We start from the raw sequence: 26,342 nt of genomic DNA on the forward strand, positions 1-26,342 counted from the left end.
TAGAGCGCTTGCCTCGCAAGCACAAGGCCCTGGGTTCAATTCCCAGCACCGCAAAAAAAAAAAAAAAAAAAAAAGAATATGTCACTATTCTGCCTAAACAATTCTACATCTTTGAAGTATAGAAAATACTAATCAGAGATGGCTGTTGTCTCTCAGGCAATTCACCCTCAGGTAGATCTCTTCATCTTTGATTTCTCCTTTGCCTGCTTCAATCTGCTTTCTCAGTTAAGACCATAATTAACTCTAAAAAAATCATTCCACTGTCAAACTTACTAAAAATCTTTCATGTCTCCCACTGCTTCAAGAATAAGTCAGCATAATACTGCGGGCCTTGCAGAATTTGGCTTCATTTTATTTTCTAATTTCATGGTCATATAAATTTCTTGAGTTGTACCAGGAGCAGTGGTGCACGATGCCTATAATCCCAGCAAGTCAGAAGGAGTCATGAGGCTCACAAGTTCAAGGCCAGCATCAACAACTTAGGAAGGCCTAAGCAACTTAGGAAGACCCTGTCTCAAAATAAAAAATAAAAAGGACTAGGAATGTGGCTTAGTGGTTAAGTGCCCCTGGGTTCAATCCCCAGTACCAAAAAAAAAAAAAAAAAAAAAATCTTCACTTTATGTTAGTTTTTCAGCCTGAAATCATAAGAATTCTTTTTCCAAACAAGTTTCCATTCAATCTTCAAGGCTCACATCAAGACAAATGACCTTTATGATAAATTCTTAAGATTTCTATAGGTAGAACTGATTACTCTTGTTTTCGAACTCCCCTTTGTAATTTGTATACATGTATATACGTGCATGTATATACAATTATAATTTAATAGTACATAACAAAATAAAAGCAAACTTTTAATACATAACACATCATCTCATTTAATTCTCACAATTAGGAGTGAAAACTAATATTATTTCCAGGTTCAGTAGCATACACAAGGTTCCAAAGCTAATATGTGGGAGAGCAAGCTTTTGAGTCCAATTTAATTTCACAGTCTGTATTCTTATCCTCTATATTGCTTATACTTCTTAATACTTACAAACTATATGAAATTTTCTCAAACTGAAAAACAGAATATTGTGAATCCAGGTTCAGTTTCAGATATGAAGTTGTCATTTAAAACTATAACAAACATTCAAAATAATATATACTCCCAGGGGAAGAGAGGAGGGAAGGGAAAGGAGAAATACTGGGAAATGATACTGGCCAATTTATATTGTTATATTGTGTGCATTCATAAATATGTAAAAACAAATCCCACCATTATGTACAACTATAATGCAACAATAAAAAATATGGAAAAAATAACATATTCTTTAAACTACAATTAGATACCATTTTAATGTTATACTGAATTATTAATAAAAGCCCATATTAAAAAAAGAATTATTTTTTTATAATCAATAATAAAATTTTGGCTTGGGAAAACAAAATATATCAAGACATTAATTGACAGCTTTCCTTCAACAATTTGGGAACAATATTTTTTTTTCTTTTTTCCTGGTGCAAGGGATTGAACCCAGGGACATATTATCACTGAGCTACATCCTCTTTTTATTTTTAATTTTGAGAGAGGGTGTTATTAAGTTGCTTAGGGCCTTGCTAAATTACTGAGGCTAGCCTGAAACTTGCAATCTTCCTGCCTCTGTCTCTCTAGCTGCTGGGATTATAGGTATGTACCACCATGCCCAGAGAGAGAACAAAGATATTTTTAAAACAGTTTCCCTTTCTGAAATATTACATGTCATTTTCCTTAATAAAAATTAAATGTTTTTCCTGGAAAAATCAATACTGTTCATAAAACAAAGAACTTACTATTTTAATTTTGGGTTTCCTCTTGTTTAAAAAAAATGTATTATACAGCTTTTAAAAACTAAAACAAGGGCTGGGGAGATAGCTCAGTCGGTAGAGTGCTTGCCTCTCAAGCACAAGGCCCTGAGTTTGATCCCCAGCACCGCAAAAAAAAAAAAAAAAAAAAAACTAAAACGAATTATCTCTTCTAAAATTATTTGGATTTTCCTAGCTAACTAGGAACATATACATCACTATAGAACTATATAAAATACAAACAGTTGTAAAAAAGACCCACATATCAAATTTAAAATGTCTTACATTTTCATTTCTCTTGAGGAGATCATCATCATTGTAAAGAGGCAAGCTTGTCACCATCCATCCAGTGCATAATTTAATTGCACCCATTAACTGAGGACTCCCTGCAAATACAGCTGCAATTGGAGCTTGCCTTCTGCAAAGAACCAAAAGATTCACACAATGAAAAGGTAAGTATACTATTAAGAGCAATAATTTATGTCAACTCTGAAACACCAAGTAACTTACAATGTGTAACACTTAAATTTGTATGTCAGTTTTCCTTTCACTTATGAATTCATTAAAAACTCAGCATCTACAATATGCCAAGCACTGTTCTGAATGCTTAAATATTGAAGTTTTTTTTTTTTTTTTTTTTTTTAAAGAGGGAGAAAGGGGAGAAAATAAAAATAAACAGTTATGTCAGGTGGCAATAATGTTATTAAAAGATAATCCAGAACAAATGGATAGTGACAAGAATATACTATTTTAGGTACAGTGGCTAGTTCAGTGGTAACACTATAAATTCTCAAATTCATCTTTTGCAAACATTAATCACCACAATACAACTCCTTCCAAATTCATCTACACTCCTACTTCTTTCCTGTTTTTACTCATGTACCTGATTCCAGATAACACATGTAGGACCACTCCAACCTGAATCATAATCCAAAGGCCAAGACGAATGCTACTTACAAGGTGGGAAACCTACAAACAGATCCTAAATGGCTGCTGTAATGCATGCACACATACATGCATTCATTTATTTATTTTCCCAGTGCTGGGGATAGAACCTAGGGCCTCACACATGGTAGACAAGTGGTCTACCATTGAATTGTACCCCAGGTCTGCCTTAATTTATTCACTCACTTGATGTATTTAACATTCAGCACCCACCTATGTTCTAGGCATAGTACCCAGTTCTGAAAATAAAGAAATGGCACCTGGCCACTGGGCTCAGGGATCACTCATTAGTGAGGAAATACAAAGACAAAAACAATTACACCCCAGGAAAACATCCAACTGTCCAGACCTTTGTTACATTTTTGAAAATATGGTAAATCACAAATATAGATGTGAGTTTTTTTATTTTAATGACCGCACAAGACTGTACAGTCAGTGCACACTCACTGTAAGTACAATTCACAAAAAGTATTAATGAGCAATAGTTAAGGGTGATGTAAAGAAAGTAATTTTTGCCAGGTGTGATGGCGCACGCCTATAATCCCAGCAGCTTGGGAGGTTGAGATAGGAGGATAGCAAGTTAAAATCCAGCCTCAGAAACTCAGTAAGATTCTGTCTCTAAATAAAACAAAAAAGGGCTGAGGATGTGTCTCAGTGGTTAAGCGACCTTGGGTTCAATCCTCAGTACCAAAAAGAAAAAAGAAAAAAAAAAAAAAGTTTCATACACAGTAAGACCTTACAAAGACCTATTCTCATTTCTATATACTTATTCTATACATTGATTCCTTATTTCTAAAAACATCTTTTGTCTTTTTTCCAAATATTTTCCTGAACTTTTTTCAGCATTTCATTCCTTTTTGATATTTTTATTTCTTTGTTTGTACTTTAATAATTTCAATGTAATTATTTTATAGCTTCTAACCATGGGATAGGCTGATTATAAAAATGGATATAGGGTTCAATCCCCAGCACCACAAAAAAACAAACAAAAAAAATGGATATAACAAGTCCTCTTTTTATAGTCTACAGTCATGATCATGAAGGGAATGCTGGTCTTGGTCATGTGATTTGCTTTAGTCAATTGGAAAATAACGAACATAACATAGGTACAGATTTAAAACACATTTGACATTGAAACTTGTCCTCTCTTGTTGCTCTTGGTAACTCTACAACTACTACCTTATGAACAAGCCCATCCTAATTCACTAGAATTATGGCCAAATTAATATGATCCCTTTAGCCTAGTCAACACCAGACATGTGAAAGAGGTCATACCAGACTATCCAGTCCCACCTGAGCTGGGTCAGACCAGGAGAAACCTCTCCACTGTTACCATTGCTGAAAATTGTGCCAAATAATAAAAGTTTATTGCTTATAAGCCAAAAAGTTTTGTGGCAGTCTGTTACACAGCAAACACTGAATGACACAAATTTTATTTTCAAAAATTGGCAGAGGTCTAATCCTGCTATTTATCACAAATATTAGCTGATACCTGCTGTGTGGAGTTGTTACTTCATCTGTTTTGTAATTTTAGAGTTCACCTTCATGCAACTTATGAAATCTTGTGTGGCCTGAGCTGGGGATGTATCAGATATCCTAGATAAACCCAGGACCACTTTTTTCTTTGAACTGGGGATTATTGAGCCCAGGGGGTGCTTAACCACTGAGCAACATCCCTGTTCTTTTTATTTTTTAATTTTGAGACAGGATCTTGCTAATTTTGCTGAAGCTGGTTTTGAACCTGTGATCCTCCTTCCTCAGCCTCCTGAATCCCTGGAATTACAGACATGTGTCATGTGCCTCACGTGGCACCCCTGGGATTTTCTAGAATAGAAAAGTATAATTTTAAACTGTAAGTCCTAATGAATTCAGATCCTTTACTACAAACTTAGAAGGAAAAATTTTGACTGAGAGTTGAAGCCAAGAGAGAGATACTTATCACTTGGCGGATATTTTGCTATTAGATTCTTTCACTGACAGTGAAGTCTTTTGACAGTGTAATCTTTTGAGTCCCTGGGTTATATATACCTGTGTTAAGGGAGGGATCTCAATTCCAATTTTCTGCTTCTAGAGGCCAAGACCACAATACCTGTTCTGCTTAAGAATTAAAATATAAACCCCCTGTAACTAAGACCAGCAATCTATTGCCCATTCACCTCCAGCCAATAGTAAAAGAAGCATTTTCTTGATGCTTCCTAACATTTTATTTAAAAATGTTTAAATAAAATGATATCAGTTCCTTTTTATTCCATATTTCTAGGTCTTTAGTGGTGGAAGTCTCTAATCTCACTTATCAACGTATTTTCAAGTCCCTAGAGGTAAGTTTCATAAGACAACAGAATTACAAAGTCCAATTAACACTAAGAATGCCTAAAAAACATGGTGATAAAATTGCTGAGTTTTATGAGAAATTGGAAAAGTATTAATTAATTCATTATTTCCCCTGAATCCATTAGGTAGCATGCAATAATTAGTTAATAGTTTAACAACAGTTTTGGGCAGTTCAATTCTTACTTTATCCAGGTCATAAGTTCCACTGTATCTGGGTCATAGAATTCCTGTAGTTCCGTTAATTCTGTCATTAATCTTGGAAAAAACTAAAATGCAAAACAAACCCCCAAAAGATGTAAGTAACTAGAAAGTTTATAGTTGCTCCAAAGTACCTCAAAAGACTAAAAGAGTAATTTGAGGCAAATAATACAATAATGTTTTCATGACAAAAATGTCATAGCTCTCTTTGCTTTCTTTCAGTGACCTGCTCATTCTTCTCAATCTAAATAATTATCTTATGGTTGATTCATTGCTTAGACTCAATAAATAATTTTATCAATACTGAACAATTAATCATCAATTCTGTATTTTATGCACATACTAATCAAGTGAAAGATTGCAGGTTTACTGCTAAGTAGTTTCATGTTACAGTATGATAAGCCAAATAATTTATATTATAGATATTAAAATGAAGGGAATATTTTTAAACATTAAGATCTACTTATTCGGGGCTGGAGAGATAGCTCAGTCAGTAGAGTGCTTGCCTTGTAAGCACAAGGCCCTGGGTTCGATCCCCAGCACCCAAAAAAAAAGAAAAAAAAAAAAAAAAGATCTACTTATTCAGCAATTTCCTTTGCCAATTATATACAAAATTTACAATCTTATTAAACTATATGGCATTCTAAAAATGTTTTGGGCCTTCTAGCATGACTCTTAAAAAAAAAAAAAAAAAAAAAAAAAAAAAAAAGCATTAGTAACAATATCAGGCTTTGTTAGAATAATTTTTTTTAACCAAGTATTTAACCCAGGGTCACCCTAACACTGAGTTATACCCCCAGTTCTTATTTTTTATTTTGAGACAGGGTCTCCCTAAATTTCATAGGGCTTCACTAAGTTGCTGAGGCTGACTTTCAACTTGTTATCCTTCTGCCTCAGTTACTCCAGTTGCTGGGATTACTGGCATTTGCAACCATGTCTGGTTGTTATAGTATCTTGATAGAAGTTTCCTACTGACATATATAAATTTATCATCAGCCAGGCACAGTTGTGCATGCCTATAATCCCAGCTACTTGGGCAGCAGAGGTAGGAGGAGGCAGGAGGATTGCAAATTCAAAGCCAGTCTCAGCAACTTAGCAAGACCACAAGCAATTTAACCAGACACTGTCTCAAAATAAATAAATGAAAAGGGCTGGGAATGTGGTTCAGTAGTTAAGTGCCCCAAGTTTAATGCTGGTATCGAAAAAAAAAAAAAAAAAATCATCACCATGTACATTTTAGTAATGTAAGCATTTGGTTTTCTTACCTCTTTCCATAAACTTAGACCTATTATAGTCGGCACAGCCATGCTCAAAATAAGAGCCTGAAATATCAAAGCAAAAAGGGTTATGGGTAAATATGAGTATACTTTAGAGATACTAGCAATGACTTTATGATCAACTGAATATCCTTATAGTTATAAAAATTTCAACAACAGAAAGTGAAGCCAAGATGGAATTGAGTTCACAAAGTGGGATGAGGGATAATTAATGTGTTTCAAAACTATTAATGAGGAAGTAAAGTGAGACATACATATTTACTACATATTTATAGCAGAGCATAAAAACAGTGATGCTCATAATAATATTTTAAATAGTGAATCAATATTTGAAAATTTGCCAGGGACTTATGCCATTAAGAGCCTGCAAGGGGGGCTGGGGAGATAGCTCAGTCCGTAGAGTGCTTACCCTGTAAGCACAAGGCCCTGGGTTCGATCCCCAGCACCCAAAAAAAAAAAAAAAAAAAAAAAAAGTCTGCAAGGAATTCTGAACTGCTCTGTGAAAATCTAACAACAAGAAAATGAGCTGGGTATGGTGGCACATGCCTGTAATCCCAGCAACTTGGGAGGCTGAGGCAGGAGGATTACAAGCTCAAGGGCAGCCTCAGCAATTTGGCAAGGTCCTAAGCAGTTTAGTGAGACCCTGTTTCAAAAAAATGGGATGGGGAGTTTTGCTGGGGAAGTGGCTCAGTTGTAAAGAGCCTCTGGGTTCAATCCCCAGTATCAGGGGAAAAATAAAATAACAGAAAAAATAGCTAAAAAAAAAATGTATTAATATACTACTATGTTAAAATAAGAATGTATAAATTCTTTTGGGAATAAGACTGGCAAAATATAACATGATTATTATTAAACGTAACTCATGTTCCTACCAAAACCAGTTATTCCTGTTGTCCCTTGTCTGTTGTTAACCGAATGATCCATGAGCCACAGTCATACAAACCAGAAACCTAGAAAATATTCATGATTTCTACTTCTTTCTCATTCCCCCATATTTTTTTTTTTTTGGTACCAGGGATTTAACCCAGGGAACTTTACTAGTGAGCAACATCCCAGACCTTTTTATTTTTTATTTTTGAGATAGGGTCTTTTTATTTTTTATTTTTATTGCTTAGGGCCTTGCTAAAATTCCTGAGGCTGGCATTGAATTTGCAATCCCCCTGCCTCAGCTTCCTAAACTGCTAGGATTACAGGCATGTGCCACTTCACACAGTTCATTCCCCCAGTACTTAATCAAGCACTGAATTTTATTAATCTTTTTCTAACTACTTTTTTTTTTCACTCCAATATAGCACAGTATTTTTCTTTTGTCAATGTGGTAATAATATAAATGGGCTTATTTTATTTTATTTTTTTGGCACCAGTACTTTAAACCCAGGAGCACTTTACCACTGAGTTCATATAACTAGTTCTTTTTATTTATTTATTTTTTAAAATTTAAGTTGCTTAGGGTCTAGCTAAATTGCTGAGGCTGGTGTCAAACTTGTGATCCTCCTGCCTCAGGGTCCTGAGTTGCTAGGATTATAGACATGCACCCTTGTAACCAGCTCTCAAACAGGTTTTGGAATCCAAAAAGCTGGAAGTGAATCATGGTTTTCACATATAAAAGTTATATTGTCTTAAACAAGTTATTTAACCAATTTAGTTTCTTTCTCTATAGAGATAATAAAACCTAGCATTGAATACCACATGAAATGCGTCAAAACAGAATCTGACACATAGTGAACATTCAGTAAGTTGACACTTATCTTACTTTCACCCACTTGGCCTCCTTTTAGACTTGGGTCTTGTCACCTTTAAGCCTATCCTTAAAGAATTTTAAGAGTGAGGTAATAGAAAATATGTTTGACTCTTACTCCCTATGAGGCATAAAAATCTCAGTGCCCTCCTACTGCCTCTTAAAGACCAAGCTCCATGGTATGACAATGAAGGCCACCATAATCTCATCATTTGACCACCCCTACCTCATGCTTTGTGTCAACAAGACTAACTTTTTTTGCCCCTGATTATTTCTTTTGATTGCATCATGTCTTTACCTTCCTGTTTATTCCTTCTACCATGAATACCTTTTCTTTCTTCATTTGCCTCAGAATTCATCATCTTTCAAGTTTCAAATTGGAAAGTCACCTTGAATCCCTAAAAATAAATGAAATAAATAGCCCTTCTCTATGTTCTAATAGCACCCTATGAATACTTTTTTGTGTGATGTTGGGGACAGAACCAACAGCCTCCATGCTAACTATGTTTTATCTTTTTTTCTTTTGCCAAGCATATAGCAGGCACAATAAAAATGTCTCAGTAGAATAAAAAAATACCATAGCTCTAAATCAAACCAAAAAAGATCTTATAAAAATTAAAGGCAGGTATGGTGGTGGCATGAACCTATAGTTCAGTTCTTTGGGAGGCTAAGGCAGGAGAATCACTTGATTCCAGGAATTTGGAGTCAGTCTAAGCAACACAGAAAGATCCTGTCTCTTAAAAATAAAGACCACCATCACATTACCTTTAATTTTTTTTGAGCAGGGCATGGTGGCACATACCTGTAATTCCAGCTACTTTGAAAGTTGAGGCCAGCCTGGGCAACTTAGCAAATCACTGTCTCCAAAAAATAATGCTGAGGATGTATGAGGATGTAGGTCAGAGGCAGAGTGCTTTCCTAATGTGTGTGAGGCTCTGAGTTCAATCCCAATACCACAAAAATAAAATAAGTCTAAAAAATTTAATTCCTTTCAGCTCAAGAGTAGTTAGGAAAAAAGAGAAAAAAATAATTCCTGATGGCTTCTCATAACACTGGTTCATTGAATTTTTACCTTGTATTTTTTAGGTTGTATAGACTGAAATGCTTTGATTTTATAATCAGAAATTATAATAAAATGTTTTTCATAGGACCTGTTCTTCCACCTGGAAGTCATTATGTGACTTATTCAGGCTATTTTGGATTGTATTCAATGTGGTTTCTATTTATTAGTATTTGATTTTACACAACTGGAAAAGAAACAAGTATTTACACAAAGTAACAATGGCTCACCAACAATATTGGGTGTACAGTTCTTAATCGAAGCCACTTGAAAAGTGTCATCCAAAGTTCAGGAGAACATACACCAAATGCTGCTAACATGCACACATAAGGAGTCCATATATATTTCAGGCTAGAAAAAAATAAAAAAGTAATATATAAGACATCCTACAATCATCATTATCTGACTTTTCTAAGTTCTTTCCTATTACCCATGAAAATACCAAAACATTAAGGGAGAATGAAAAAGTTTAGTTGGCACAGGTGTTATGGTACACATCTATAATTATAGCAATTTGGGAGGCTGAGACAGGAAGAACTCAAGGCCAGGCTCAGCAACTTAGTGAGGCCCTAAGCAACTTAGTAAGAACCTGACTCAAAATAACAAAAATAAAAAGAGCAGGGGATGTAGCTTGGTGGTAAAACAATCCTGGGTTCAATTCCCAGTGCCAAAAAAGAAAAAAAAATATTTACCAACCAATTGTCACCCAGTTCTTAAATAATAAAACATGTGAGTTACTGAGTATAAAATAAAAGCATTTATATTGATGCGGGTGTAGAAAAATTGTACTCCTAGAGAGAATATAACATTTTTTAATCACTCCACAATGTATATGTTTATTATAATGTCATGTTTTATCCCATAAATACATAAAATTATTAGTTGTTCATTTAAAAATAAAATTAAAATATCATTAAAAATGACATTCTTATCAGCTATTCATTTCTTTTTCTTTCCCCCAGTCTTGAAGGCCATTGTATTAGAAAATAAACAAGTAAGTGGACACCATAGTAGCTTTTAAATGTCGGATGAGGTTATAAATGAGTGTATAAATGGGCGTCAGGGAGGGGGAGAATACAACTCTTACTTTTTTTTTGTTACTAGGGATTGAACCCAGGGCACTTAACCACCAAGTCACATCCTCAACCCTTTTAAAATATTTTATTGGAGACAGGGTCTCACTGAGTTGCTCAGGGCCTCGCTAAGTTGCTGAGTCTGGGTTTGAACTCGAGATCCTCCTGCCTCAGCGTCCCGAGTTGCTGGGATTATAGGTATGCGCCACAGCATCCAGCTAACTTACTTTTCAGAAATAAATTCAGGAGAATTTATAAAAAATTTAAAGCATCCTAAGATAGGCAATGCCATTTCTGTAATCTAGCCTATAGACATATTAGCATAAGTATATAAAGATACACATGCAATGGTTTTAAGTGTAGCATGTGCTATTGTTTTAATTTTGAAAAATCCTGTGTCCTTCAATAGATATAAATAATAGGGCCTTGCTAAGTTGCTGAGACTGGGTTTGAACTCGGGATCCTCCTGTCTCAGCCTCCTGAGTTGCTGGGACTACAGGTGTGTGCACCAAGTCCAGCTTGCTTTTTCTTTTGTTAAATGTAGATACATGGTATAATGCCTGGAAAGTGGAATTTTTAATTTTTTACTTCATGTATTTCTATATTATTTGAGTTCATTATAGTCTACTTTTGCGATTAATTTTTTAAAAAGCAAGGATCTATACTGGCTGCAGCTACTTAGGGGACTGAAGCAGGAGGATCACAAGTTTGAGGTTAGCCTTTAGTAACTTAGCAAGACTCTGTCTTAAAATAAAAAATAAAAAGGGGTGAGGATATATCTCAGTCTCTCAGTAGTCTCTAGTACTAAAAAACAAAACAAATACTCCCAATGACTTATAATGAGGCTCTTAAATAAAAAAAGATGAAAAAATAGGTGTACAAAAAAAATGAACTTGGGCTGGGGTTGTAGCTCAGTGGTAGAGCGCTTGCCTAGCATTTGTGAGGCATTGGGTTTGATTCTCAGCACCACATACAAATAAATTTCAAAAATAAAATAAAGGTCCATCAACAACTAAAAAAAAATTTAAAAATGAACTTGTATAAATAAAAGAAAGTATATTACTTTATGTTGTAGGTGATAAAGAATACAAAAAGAGCCTATCTTCAGAGGAAACGGAAAAAACTGAAGATGGAAGAGGAAGACCTAGAATTAACTTGGGAAATTAATAAGGAGAACCAGATCCTTGTTGGTGTTAAACTCAGATAAGACTAGAAGAAGACTGTGAGGTTAGATATAAATGTCAACTATCACACAGCACAACTATGAAATAAAAAAAATCATTTATTTAATAATAAACATTGATTGATCATGTACTATAAGCTAACCAAAGTAACAGAAAAGAAGAAAAACAAGGCTATAGCCCTCAAGGAGTTCTTTTTCAAAATGGAATGAAACCAAACAGGGGTATGTACAACTATAGTACACGAATTTAAAAAAAAAAAAAAAAAAAAAAAAAAAAAATATATATATATATATATATATAAAAACAGGGGAAACAAATAGGAAATAGGCATAAGAAATTTTACATAAAGTCTAGGGTTAGGTAAAAGTGAAATGACTAATTTGAGATGAATATAGTTAAATGAAAGTAAATCCTGGGTTGGGGGTATAACTCAAAGGTAGAGGACTTGCCTAGCATGAGTGAGGTCTGGGTTTAACCCCCAACACCACACACACAACAAAGTGAATCATAACCCAGGCCTTGAGAGAAGTAGCAGACATAAGAATACATACTGGTGAAGATAGGAACTGCATTCATTTCCTGGGGGACAACCAATATCTCCTCCCAACTTCAGCATTTTTGGAAATATCAACCTGCTCTTCCAGTTAGCCAGAATCAATACTAGCATTGCTCAACAGCAACAGATGTCACCATTCACACTGAGTTATATGTATACAACATTCCCTGGAACACAATATATCTCTGCTCTAGAGATTAGTCCATTGGTGCCAAACCCACTGATGCATGCCAACTCCATGGAAGTGAAGGTATCCTTCCCTTCCATACCATTTTATTATAAAAGTAACATTCCCATCTTTTATCTTTATACTCTCCTCCAATTCAACCAAATGCTGGATGAAATCTTTTTCAAACAACCATAAGAAACTTTCTGCTGAAAAATCATTAATGTAGTCTAGCATGGTGGCACCCGTAGTTCCAGCTACTTGGAAGGCTGAGGCAGGAAAATAGCCTGAGCACAAGAGTTTGGGCCAAAAGTTTGGGTCAACTTGGTCAACACAGTGAGACCCATTCCTTATTAAAAAAAGGCTAGAAACTTCTAAAGATGGTAACATTTCCCTCTTTCATTAAAAAAAAAAAAAAAAAATGGTGAGGGCCGTGGGTACAGCTCAGTAGTAGAGTTAGCATGCGTGAGGCCCTACGTTCAATCCAACATCGCAGGAAAAAAAAAGAAATAAGAAGGAGATGAAATATTCTGGTATGAATTACAATTTGAGAATAAGTAACTAATTAATGTGCAAAAAGCCTCATGTATTTTCTTGTTAATTTTTTTTTTTTAGTTGTAGATAGACAGAATATTTTATTTATTTTTATGTGGTGCTGAGAATTGAACCCAGAGCCTCCCATGAGTTAGGCGGGCACTCTACCACTGAGCCACAACCCCAGCCCCTATGTATTTTCTTTATACTTCTTTTCATGCTTCTAATTTACTGCGCACTAGTAAAGGATTAATCTTGCCTGAAGAAGAGATGTGACTGTTTGCTTTTCACTCCTAGGAGGTAACTAACATCTTGTCTGCCTAGAGTATCTGTTTAACTGGGATGTTGGGTCAAACCTGAGAATTTATGCTAACAATATGATTTATGGTGGGGCCCTAGGCCACACAGTATCAGTTTAATCTCTGGAGGGACTAGAAGTTCAGGTCAGCCACAGAGATAGTAAACCACAGTATTTGTGACTAGGCCCCAGTAAAAACTGAACAACAGCTTACTTGAGTTCCCGTGATTGACAGTACTCTGTGTTTCTGCATTCTTGCCATACACTGTTCTTGAGAAAAACAGGCACTGTCTGCACAAATTCACTGGGAGATGACAACTGGTGTTCTGTGCCCTGGTGTCTCCTGGATCCTATCCTGTATGCCTATTTCCTATGAATGACTGTAATCTTTATCCTTTTGTTGTAATAAACCATAACAATGAATATAACAACTTTTCTGAGTTCTAAGAATCTTAGTGAGTTACTAAACCTGAAAGTAGTTTTTGGGAATCCACAAAATTGCAGTTGGTATCAGAAGTAAGGGTGGATATAGGGACTCCTGAAGGCTGCATTTACCCTCCTAGAGTATGAGTTTCTGGAGAAGAGGAATTCCATCTTATATATTTTTATACCTCTCACCACTGCTAAGAGTGACTGCTACTAGAAATCTAAAAACTTCTGCTCAGTGAATATGTTCTTTTTTTCTTGCTGGGGATTGAACCCAGAGGCACTCTACCACTGAGTCATAACCCCAGTCTTTTTTTATTTTGAGATGGGTCTCACTAAACTGCTAAGGTTGGCCTTGAACTTACAATCTTGTTGCTTCTGCCTCCCAAGTGGCTGGGATTAAAGGCATACACCACTGTACCCTTCTCACTCATTCAACATGTTTTGATTAAGTTTATTAACAAGTTGGTGTGATATTTTTAATAGAATCAGGTATAAGAGGAGTTTGAAAATTAAAAGATTTAAAAATAAACAGGGTGAGGTATGTTTCCAGCATTTAAACCCCTAAATAACTATGACATAGCATATATGAATATTAATACAGTCACATGCTGCACAGTGATGTTTTAGTTAATGATAGACTACATTTATGACAGTGGTCCAATAATATATCACCATAGAAGTTATACTACTCTTAGGTTGTGTAAGCACACTCTATGAATTTGCACAATGTAACAATGCATTTCTTAAGATGTATTCAAATGATAAGTGACACATGACTGCATATAGATACTGATTTGCTGTAACAAATTTATGAAGACATACAGAACATTAAAATTATCAAGCAAATGAAATGGAAATAGTCTATCTTCTTGAACATTAAATGGAATCCCGCCCGTATTTCACTAAGAGTTAATTTGCCATTTAAAAGCAATTTTTTTAAAAAATGAGGAGAGTAAAAGGATAAAAGAAACAAATAACAATCCTGAAGTCCTCAACAAGTCCTACTGCATACTCGCTGCACTTTAGCCACACTAAGCCCCTTTTCATCTTTCCCAACAATGTGCCATGCTCCTTCCTACTGCAGAGTGTGGCATGTTATTCCCTCTTCCTGGAATACCCTTCCCTCTTCTGTTTACCAAGTTCACTCTTACCCCTCAGGTCTCAACTCAGCATCTTTTCCTTAGAGAGTCTTTCTGATCTCTTCAAGCCAAATTCAGGTTTTTAAGTGTTCTCACATTACCATTTACCTCTCCTTTAATCATCATCTTATAATTCAAATTTTGTATGATTAACATCTTTCACCTCCATTAGGACATAAGGTTAGAGACAGTGTGTCCACTTTTGCTTATCATCATGCCTCCGGCACCTAGCACAGTGAGGACCTTGAAACATTCAATGATTTCTGAATATATGAATGAATAATGAAACAAGAGTTCACTGTACCATAAAGATCAATGCAAACTTCAGTTATACTAAGAAAATTGACCGGTTTTAAGTTATTATAAAGTTTTATAAATGTATTCTTGAACGTGCCCACTTTTTACCATTAGAAAGAACAATCTTTGTAAAAACAAACAGATAAAGTACACTTACCCTTCTATAACCATTGCAAGAGATCCCAATAAAATAGTGTGAATTACATGATAAATTATTTCTGGTCTTTCTCCAATTCGTCCATCTTCAAGAGTAACAGTTTCTTTCAGGGACTTACCACTTAATAGAAAGGAAATGTGTTTTTTATTACCTTTAGAATATATATTTGAAAAATCAAAGACACACTGTTTATTATCTTTGAAAGCCATACCTGAAATTTTAAACTTTTAATTTGTTTTTTAGTTGTTGATGGGCCTTTTTTTATACATTTATTTATATGCAGTGCTGAGAATTGAACTCAGTGCCTCACACATGTAAGGCAAGTGCTCTACTACTGAGCCACAACTCCAGCCCCCAATTTTAAACTCTTTATAACTAAAAAGTATACGTGGCCAGGTGCAGTGGTGCACACCTATAATGCCAGCAATTAGGGAGGGAGTCTGAGGAAGGAGGATCACAAGTTTGAGGCCACCCTTTGCAACTTACTGAGACTCTGTCTCAAAATAAAAAATAAAATACGCTGGGGATGTAGATCAATGGTAGAGCATTCCTGGGTTCAATCCCCAATACCACAAAAAACAAACAAAAAAGATGGTCCTCAAAATTTGAAAGTCTATTCTGCTAGTCAAATATCTAGCATATATCTCCAGTTCTTTGCTAATATCTTTTAGAGCCCAAAGACAACTGACTCTGTGAAGACTATGAATTTTCAGACGATATATGAATTTTAGGTTCCTTTCCCAAGATCAATTATGACTCAACTAATGATCACTAAACCAACAGTTAAATAACAATATAATTAAGATCTTAAAATCAAGAAATTACACAAAACCTTTCAAATATGATAAACAAACACTATGACAATTTAAAATCACTTATACTAGTTCATTTCAATTAAGTAGAAGAAATCATTCTTAATAAAAATCTGAATAAATTACTAATTGAGTCTATAAAAATTTAACCTATTATTTCTATAGGAAATCTAGACTCTATGTATCTCAATGTATAAGACTAAACATGAGTTTTTCTGGTCAACTAATAATGACCAATGAAGAGAAAACAAAATTGAAAGCTCTAAACCAAATATAGAACTAAAGGGACACTGTAGTACACACCTGTAGTCCCTGCTACTCAGGAGACTGAGGCAGGAGGACCACTTAAGCCCAGGAATTGAAGGTCAGCCTGGACAAGACAGGAAAATCCCATCTCTTAAAAAAAAAAAAAAAAAAAAAAGGAAAAACAGGGGTAGGGTCTAGAGCCCAGTGTGCTTAGCCAGCATGCACAAGGGCCTGAGTTCAATCCCCAGTACCAGAAAACACAACCCACATACATACAGAAAGGATATTTTAGCTGGGTGTGGTGGCACATCCTACAATTCTAGCAACTCGGGAGGATGAGGCAGGAGGATAGCAAGTTCAAAGCCAGCCTCAGCAACTTAGTGAGGTCCAAAGCAACCTAGTGAGACCCTGTCTCAAAATAAAAACTAAAAAAGGTTGGGGATATGGTTCAGAGGTTTAGCAACCTTTGGTTCAATCTCCAGTACCTAAATAAATAATCACATATTTCCATAATATATTAGTAGTGTGATTGATTCTCAGAACTTACTTAATTCTCCTAATAATAACTTGTGTCATAGAAAGAAGACAAATTATTAAGACCAAAATATAGAATGGTAATAAAGAAGATTGTGTCAATCGCAAAAAAAAATCTTGAGATGGTGCCTGGAGGGACTCTTGACAGAGGAGCCAATTCATCGTAAAATTCCTATAAAAGACAAAAAGCATGATATTAAAACTTCAGTTGTTTAAGCTACTGGATATAAAAGTACTTTTAAAAATCTTAATAGAAACTAAGACAAAACATATTTATAAGTCAATTTACTTACAAAGGTAAGGTTCCATCTTTTATAAATAAAGATAACATTAATAACCCTCCTCTAGGAAGCACATGCTTTCATCAAAACTGCTCTAACAAATGTAAAACTGCTTCTTTTTATTACCAAGTAAGGTAACCATCTCTAAGGCCCAATACGTTTTGGGAGGAGTTATGATTTTTATTTTTATCAAGAAGACAACAAAAAATTCAGCTATTAGGTGTTCCCCAAAAGTTCATATGTGAGACAATGCAAGATTTAGAGGTGAAATGATTGGGTTATGAGAACCTTAACACAATCAGTAAATTAATTCCTTGATAGGGATTAACTGAGTGGTAACTGAAAGCAGGTAGGGTGTGGCTGGAGGAGGTGGGGCTTTGGGTCATTATATTTTGTTGTGGTCAGGAGAGCTCTTTCTCTCTGCTTCCTGATGTGATGTCCTGAGCTGTGTTCCTTTATCATGCCCTTCTGCCATGATGTTCTGCCTTACCTCAAGCCCAGAGCAATGGAGTTAGGCATTTATGGATTGAGACTTCTGAAACTATGAGCCCCAAATAAACTTCTCTAATTTTTCTTCAGGTCTTTTGGTCACAGCAGCCAAGAAGCTGACTAAAACACCAACCTATACGTCTGCAATGACCAATGTGACAGCTACTAGCTACATGTGGCTAATGAACACTTGAAATACGGCTAATTCAAATTGAGAGATACTTTAAATACAAAAATACACTGAGGATTTCAAAGAAAAAAATGGAAAAAAGAACAAAATGACTTTAACAATTTCTATATTGCTTATACATTAAAATAATGTTTTATGTGGATTAAGTAAAATATATTATTACAATTAATTACTTTTTATCTTTTTTAATATGGCTATTAGAAAATTACAATTACAAATATGGTTCATATTACATCGACTCAACAGCCATATTCTATACTGATTATCATAACTCAAAAGCATCCATTTTAAACAGGGATATCTATTTCATAAGACAAAAATTATAAAATTTGAATTATAGTCTTTTGAGCCATAGGAATCAAGATAAACTTTTTGACCCTAAGGCTAAGTATGATCAACAACACTCCTAGTTACATGTATTTTTATCTGTATCCTTACTTCTAATCCATCTCCGACCTCCAATCCTCAATTCCTATCTCTGGGTAAAGAGGTAAGACATGAAGTGACATGCAGGAGTGCTCAATGAATTGAAAATGTCTATTTCACAAATCACTGAAATTAGGACAAAAGGTTAAAGTCTAACAATGTATCAGATACAGTTGTCTTTTTTTTTTGGTATCAGGGATTAAACACAGGGGCACTTGGCCACTGAGCCACAGTCCCAGCCCTTTTTTTGTCTTTATTTTGAGATAGGGTCTCAATAAGTAGCTGAGGGCCTCAAACTTGCAATCCTCCTGCCTCTCGAGCTGCTGGGATTACAGGTATGCACCATCACACCCAGCTTAGACACAGCTGTCTGCAAGAGGCACTATCAAAATATCTTCAGCACCAGGCATTATGGCACACACCTTTAGTCTGAGAGACCTAGAAGACTGAGGCGGGAGAACTAGAAGTTCAAAGTCAGTCTCAGGGCTGGGGATATAGCTCAGTTGGTAGAGTGCTTGCCTTGCAAGCATAAGGCCCTGAGTTCAATCCCCGGCACCACAAAAAAAAAAAAAGTCACTCTCAGCAATTTAGCAAGGCCCTAAGCAACTTAACAAGACCCTGTCTCAAACTTAAAAAAAAAAAAAAAAAAAAAAGAGGGGCTGGGGATGTGGTCCAGTGTCCCTGGAGTTCAATGCACAGTACCAAAAATAAATAAATGAGGGGCTGGGGAGATAGCTCAGTCGGTAGAGTGCTTGCCTTGTAAGCACAAGGCCCTGGGTTCGATCCCCAGCACCCAAAAAAAAAAAAAATAAATAAATAAAAAAAATAAATGAAACCAACCAAAACTTTGCACCTATGATAACTGCACCTTTAAAAAATCTACCTACATATCGACTACTTTTTGAGTCAGATTGCTCACTGTCTGGTGCTTACCATCCACCATTTGCCTACCTTTCCATCACCAGCCTTTCACCTACCGATCACCCACCGCCCAAGCTTCACCTCCTGATTGTCCAACGGCAGTCGGCAGACTGACCACAGACCACCAGTGGAGCACCAGCTGCCTGCTGTTGCCTGGAAGTTCACTGTCACAGTACCTGCAGGTTTGGTTACATAAGGATGCCACCATTTTAAGACAACAGCCAGAACCTGTAGGACCCCTGGCCGGAGTGACTGAGCCTGGTCTCCAGGATCCCTCAGCCCAACCGATCACTCCCTGCCTCCGGGGCCCTCACATCGACTGACTGCTCCCTGCCACCAGGACCCCCAGACTGACTGATTACACCCAGCCTCCAGGATCCCCCAACCAGAACGAAAACACCCTGCCTCCAGGACCTCCAGCCGACTATGACCACACCCGAGCTGTAGCTCCCCATCTGCCAACACATTTGGAAGCCAGAGCGGCCACCCTGGATAATCCTGGAAGCTGTAGCTCCAATCTATAGGTGGGGCAAATCCCATCCTGAGACTCCTACTGAATACTTGAAGCTAATTGTCAGGGACCTCTCACACATCAGGCTACCGAAGACCGTGAGGTTTGAATACTATATGACTATTATACTGTAGATTTTCTTTTTTCTCCTTATTGAAAAATTTTAAGTTTTTATTTCTCTCCTTTTTTCGCTCTCTTTTCCTTTTGTTTACCTGTTCCCTCAGAGTATCTTTCTCCCATTTCCCATGTAACAACTGACTTCTTTTGATTACACACTTACTCTTTCTATGATCTAGAACTTCTGTATATTCTTTTCTTATCCCATTAACAGCTACATCCTACACCCCTCCGCATCCTCTTTGTCCTCCATTAGAAACTGTAGATCTTATTGCAAAGCTATTTGTTATACGGAAGATAATAATTGAACTCATTCTGTTTATTACGACAATATTATTAACATCCTCATAGGGGCTGATTGGTTTCGAGTTGCATACTGTCTGAACTGGGCACTGCTAATATTCTTTAAGGGCCCCTTAAAGAAAAGGTTTTGGAAACCTATAGGGCCACTATAAGCATATAAGGGGGAATCTGTAATATCCCAGATCTGCACTGCTAGAGGGGAAGATACATGAACAACATGAAAAAACAAGGGAAGAAGATGATCCAAACAAACCTAGATTCTATATTAATAGAATCCACTGACAGTATGATAGAAGAAATGTCAGAAAAGGACTTCAGATTATACATGATTAAAATGATTTGTGACGCAAAGGATAAGAGAGCAAATGCAGGCAATGAATGATCATACGAATAAGCAGTTGAAAGAGCAACTGCAGGAAGCAAAAGATCATTTCAAAAAAGAGATAGAGATTCTCAAAAAAAAAAAAAACCAAAAAAAAACCCAAACATATAGAAATCCTTAATATGATGGAAACAATAAACCAAAAAAAAAAAAAAAAAACTCAATGGAAAGCATCACCAAAAGACTAGACTTGGAAGACAGAATCTCAGACAAAGAAGACAAAATTTTTAATCTTGAAAATAAACTTGCCCAAACAGAGAAGATGGTAAGAAATCATGAACAGAATCTCCAAGAACTATGGGACATCATGAAAAGACCAAATTTAAGAATTATTGGGACTGAGGAAGGCACAGAGATACAAACCAAAGGAATGAACAACCTATTCAATGAAATAGTATCAGAAATTTTCCCAAACCTGAAGAATGAAATGGAAAATCAAATACAAGAGGCTTACAGAACACCAAATGCACAAAATCACAACAGATCCACACCAAGGCACATTATAATGAAAATGCCTAACATACAAAATAAAAATAGGATTTTGAAGGCTGCCAGAGAAAAGCATCAGATCACACACAGGGGGAGACCAATACAGATATCAGCAGACTTTCAGCCCAGACTCTAAAAGCTAGAAGGGCCCAGAACAACATATTTCAAGCTCTGAAAGAACATGGTTGCCAACCAAGAATCCTATACCCAGCAAAACTAACCTTCAGATTTGAAGATGAAATAAAATCCTTCCATGACAAACAAAAGTTAAAAGAATTTACAAATAGAAAGCCTGCGCTACAGAATATTCTCAACAAAATATTCCATGAGGAGGAAATGAAAAACAACAATGGAGGTCAGCAAAGGGAGGAACTACCTTAAAGGAAAAACCATTCAAAGGAGAAACCAAGTCATGTTAAAAACCAAAAATAAGCCCAAATGACTGGGAATACAAATCATGTCTCAATAATAACCCGGAACATTAATGGCCTAAACTTATCAATCAAAAGACACAGACTGGCAGAATGGATTAAAAAGAAAGACCCAACAATATGCTGCCTTCAAGAGACTCATCTCATAGAAAAAGACATCCACAGACAAAAGATGAAAGGATGGGAATAAACCTACGCACACAAACTCAGTAAAAAAAGCAGGGGTTTCCATCCTTATTTCAGATAAAGTGGACTTCAAGCCAAAGTTAGTCAGAAGGGATAAAGAAGGACATTTCATACTGCTTAAGGGAACCATAAATCAGGAAGACATAACGATCATAAATATTTATGCCCCAAACAATGGTGCATCCCTGTACATCAAACAAATCCTTCTCAATTTCAGGAATCACATAGACCACAACACAATAATTCTGGGTGACTTTAACACACCACTGTCAACACTGGATAGATCTTCCAAACAAAAATTAAACAAAGAAACCATAGAACTTAATAACACAATCAAGAACTTAGACTAACAGACATATATAGAATATTCCATCCATCATCAAGCGAATGCACTTTCTTCTCAGCAGCACATGGAACCATCTCAAAAATAGACCATATGTTATGCCACAAAGCAGTCCTTAGTAAATGCAAAAAAAACAGAGATACTACCGTGTGTTCAATCAGATAATAATGGAATGAAATTAGAAATCAAAGACAAAATAAAAAACAGAAATTAGGGTTGAAGAGATAGCTCAGTCAGTAGAGTGCTTGCCATGCAAGCACAAGGTCGTAGGTTTAATCCCCAGCACCGCAAAAAAAAAAAAACAAAAAAACCCAGAAATTACTCCAACACCTGGAGACTAAATAATATGCTATTAAATGAAGCATGAATAAGAGAAAACATCAGGGAAGAGATAAAAAAATTCTTAGAGGTATACGGGAATGACAAACAACATATCAAACTCTCTGGGACACTATGAAAGCAGTACTAAGAGGGAAATTCATTGCATGGAGTGCATTCAAGAAAAGAATAAAAAGTCAACAACTAAATGACCTAACATTACAATTCAAAGCCCTAGAAAAAGAAGAACAGAACAATACCAAAAGTAGAAGACAGGAAATAATTAAAATCAGAGCCGAAGTCAATTAAATTGAAACAAAGCAAACAATTCAAAAAATTGACAAAACAAAAAGTTGGTTCTTTGAAAAAGTAAACGAAATTGATAAACCCTTAGCCACACTAACAGAGAAGGAGAGAAAACTCAAATTACTAAAATTTGTGATGAAAATGAAATATCACGACAGACACCACTGAAATACATAGCATAATGAGAAGCTACTTTGAAAACCTACATTTCAACAAAATAGAAAATACCAAAGACATGGACAAATTTCTAGAGACATATGATCCTCCCAAACTGAACCAGGAGGACATACACAATTTAAACAGATTCATATCAAGCAATGAAATAGAAGAAGCCACTAGAAGCCTACCAACCAAGAAAAGCCCAGGACCAGACAGATTCTCAGCCGAGTTCTACAAGACCTTCAAAGAAGAACTCATTCCAATACTTCTCAAAGTATTCCAGGAAATAGAAAAGGAGGGAACCCTACCAAACTCATTCTATGAAGCTAATATCACCCTCATACCCAAACCAGGCAAAGACACATCAAGGAAAGAAAATTTTAGAACAATATCCTTGATGAATATAGATGCAAAGATCCTTAACAAAATACTGGCAAACTGTATCCAAAAACATATTAAGAAGATAGTGCACCATGATCAAGTGGGGTTCATCCAAGGAATGCAAGGATGGTTCAACATCCATAAATCAATAAATGTAATCCATCATGTCAATAGACTTAAGGATAAGAATCATATGGTTATTTCAATTGATGCAGAAAAAGCATTTGACAAAATACAACACCCCTGGGCTGGAGATATAGCTCAGTTAGTAGAGTGCTTGCCTCACATGCACAAGACCCTGGGTTTAATCCCTGGTACCACAGAAAAAAACAAAACAAACAAACAAAAAAAACCTTCATACTCAAAAGAGTAGAAAAAATAGGGATAGTAGGAGGAACATACCTGAATATTGTAAAGGCTATTTATGCTAAGCCCACGGCCAACATCATTCTTAATGGAGAAAAACTGAAAGCATTCCCTTTAAAAATGGAAACAAGACAGGGATGCCCTCTTTCACCACTTCTATTCAACATCATACTTGAAATACTAGCCAGAGCAATTAGACAGACTAAAGAAATTAAAGGGATATGAATAGGAAAGGAGGAACTCAAGCTGTCACTATTTGCTGATGGCATGATTCTCTATTTAGAGGATTCAAAAATCTCCTTCAGAAAACTTCTAGACCTCATAAATGAATTCAGCGAAATAGCAGGATATAAAATCAACACATATAAATCTAATTATGTATAATCTTTATACATAAGTGATGAAACATCGGAAAGGAAAATGAGGAAAACAACTTCATTCGCAATAGCCTCAAAAAAATAAAATACTTGGGAATCAATCTAACCAAAGAGGTGAAAGATCTCTATAATGAAAACTACAAAACACATAAGAAAGAAACTGAGGAAGACCTTAGAAGATAGAAAGATCTCCTATGTTCTTGGATAGGCAGAATTAATATTATCAAAATGGTCATACTTCCAAAGGCACTATACAGATGTAACACAATTCCAATTAAAATCCCTCTGACATTTCTCATAGAAACAGAAAAAGCAATCATGAAATTCATCTGGAAGAACAAAAGACCCAGAATAGTCAAAGCAATCCTGGGTAGGAAGAGTGATGCAGGAGGTATCACTATACCAGACCTTAAACTCTACTATAGAGCAATAGTAACAAAAACGGCTTGGTACTGGCACCAAAATAGACAGGTAGATCAATGGTACAGGATAGAAGACATGGAGACATACCCTCATAAGCTCATACTAGACAAGGGTGCCAAAAATTTACAATGGAGAAAAGATAGCCTCTTCAACAAATGGTGCTGGGAAAACTGGAAATCCATATGCAGTAAAATGAAATTAAACCCCTCTCAACCTGTACAAAACTCAACTCAAAATGGATCAAGGATCTAGGAATCAGACCTGAGACCCTTCACCAAATAGAAGAAAAAGTAGACCTGAATCTCCGTTATGTTGGCTTAGGACCAGACTTCTTAAAAGACCCCCAAAGCAGAAGAAATAAAGGCAAGAATCGATAAATAGGATAGATTCAAACTGAAAGGTTTTTTCTCAGCACAGGAAACAATTAATAATGTGAAAAGAGAGCCTACAGAGTGGGAGAAAATCTTTTCCACACACACTTCAGAAAGAGCACCCATATCCAAAGTTTATAAAAAACTTAAAAAACTTTACACCCAAAATACAAAGAACCCAATCAATAAATGGGCTAAGGAAATGGGCAGACACCTCACAGAAGAAAATATACAGGTGATCAACAAATATATGAAAAAGTGCTCATCATCCCTAGTAATTAGGGAAATGCACCCTAAAATTTCATCTAACTGCAATTAGAATGGTTATTATCAAGAACACAAGCAATAATAAGCATTGGCGTGGATGTGGGGAAAAAGGCACACACATACATGGCTGGTGGAGTTGCAAATTGGTATAGTCACTCTGGAAAGCAGTATGGAGATTCCTCAGAAAGCTTGGAATGGACCTACCATTTGACCTAGCTATCCCACTCCTTGGTTTATACCCAAAGGACTTAAAATCAGCATACTACAGTGATACAGCCACATCAATGTTCACAGCAGTTCAATTCACAATAGCTAGATTGTGGAACCAACCTAGATGCCCTTCAATTGATGAATGGATAAAGAAACTGTGGTATATATACACAATGAAATATTACTGAGCCATAAAGAATAAAATTATGGCATTTGCTGGTAAATGGATGAAATTGGAAAATATCATGCTAAGTTAAGTAGGCCAAGTCCAAAAAACCAAATGCTGAATGTTTTCTCTGATAAGTGCAATACAATATATAATGATAGGGGATGGCGGGGGGAAGAGAAGAATGAAGAAAGGATGGTATAGAGGAAAAAGGGGTGGGAGGGGGTGGCAATGGAAAAACAGTAGAATGAAACAGACAGTATTACTCTACATATACATATGACTACATGAATGGTGTGAATCTACATTGTGTACAATCATAGAAATGAAAAGTTGTACTCCATTTGTGTACAATAAATCAAAATGTGTCTGTAAAAATAAAAAATATTTTAATTTAAAAAAATTAAATAAAAAAAATCTGCCTATTAAAGTTATTAATTCTATACAGTCTTCAAATCCCAACTTAATAAGCACTCTTCTCATATTCCTCAGTGTCAATCCTTCTTCCTCCATTCCTATGGCACTTAACCGTCTATTATTATACTGCTTAATGTAGTCTGCCTTGTGTTAGAATACTGTCATTTTTGTATCCCTCTGAGTACCTGGCCTAGTGTCCTGTACATTCAATTAATATCTATTATCATTTCTTTGGTGTTAGTTGAAAAAATTTGTCTCAATAGATAAATTCCCTGAAATTCCGAGAAACTCCAAATCCTTAAATCCAACTGGCACATCTTAACATAAGGCATTTACTATTTATACAACTCCCATTATTAACTGTACCAAAACTAAAACTAATGAGGTGTCAGTATTTTTTCGTTTTTTTTTTTTTTTTTTTTTTTTTTTTTTTTTTTTTTTTTTTTTTTTGTACCAGGGGTTTAATCCAGGGGCAATTAACCACTGAGCCATATTCCTAGTCCTTTTTATTTTTTTTGAGACAGGATCTCACTGAGTTGCTTAGGGCCTTGCTAAATTGCTGAGGCTGGATTTGAACTTGGGATCCTCCTGTTTCAGCCTCCCAAATCACTGGGATTACAGGTAGGTACCACCAATGCCTGGCAGGTGACAATACTTAAGGAGCATACTATGTCTCATTCTTCAAGTATCTTGTGTTTTAGCTTGTGAAGCAAA

General features: G+C 35.8%; 1 protein-coding gene across 3 annotated transcripts in view; it reads right to left on the reverse strand.

Moving 5' to 3' along the window:
- Dpy19l4 (dpy-19 like 4) overlaps window positions 1–26,342 on the reverse strand; it is a 79,051-nt gene that overhangs the window by 9,446 nt on the left and 43,263 nt on the right. For all 3 annotated transcript variants that reach the window (XM_047521752.1, XM_047521745.1, XM_047521758.1), the window contains 6 exons: window positions 16,812–16,970; window positions 15,207–15,326; window positions 9,604–9,724; window positions 6,564–6,620; window positions 5,284–5,366; window positions 2,110–2,242 (listed from right to left, as the gene is read on the reverse strand). In XM_047521752.1, coding sequence (XP_047377708.1) covers window positions 2,110–2,242; window positions 5,284–5,366; window positions 6,564–6,620; window positions 9,604–9,724; window positions 15,207–15,326; window positions 16,812–16,970 — 673 coding nt within the window. The remainder of the gene's footprint in view (window positions 1–2,109; window positions 2,243–5,283; window positions 5,367–6,563; window positions 6,621–9,603; window positions 9,725–15,206; window positions 15,327–16,811; window positions 16,971–26,342) is intronic.

Source organism: Sciurus carolinensis, chromosome 1 (genome assembly GCF_902686445.1).
Source record: "Sciurus carolinensis chromosome 1, mSciCar1.2, whole genome shotgun sequence".
Classification (NCBI taxonomy): Eukaryota; Metazoa; Chordata; class Mammalia; order Rodentia; family Sciuridae; genus Sciurus; species Sciurus carolinensis.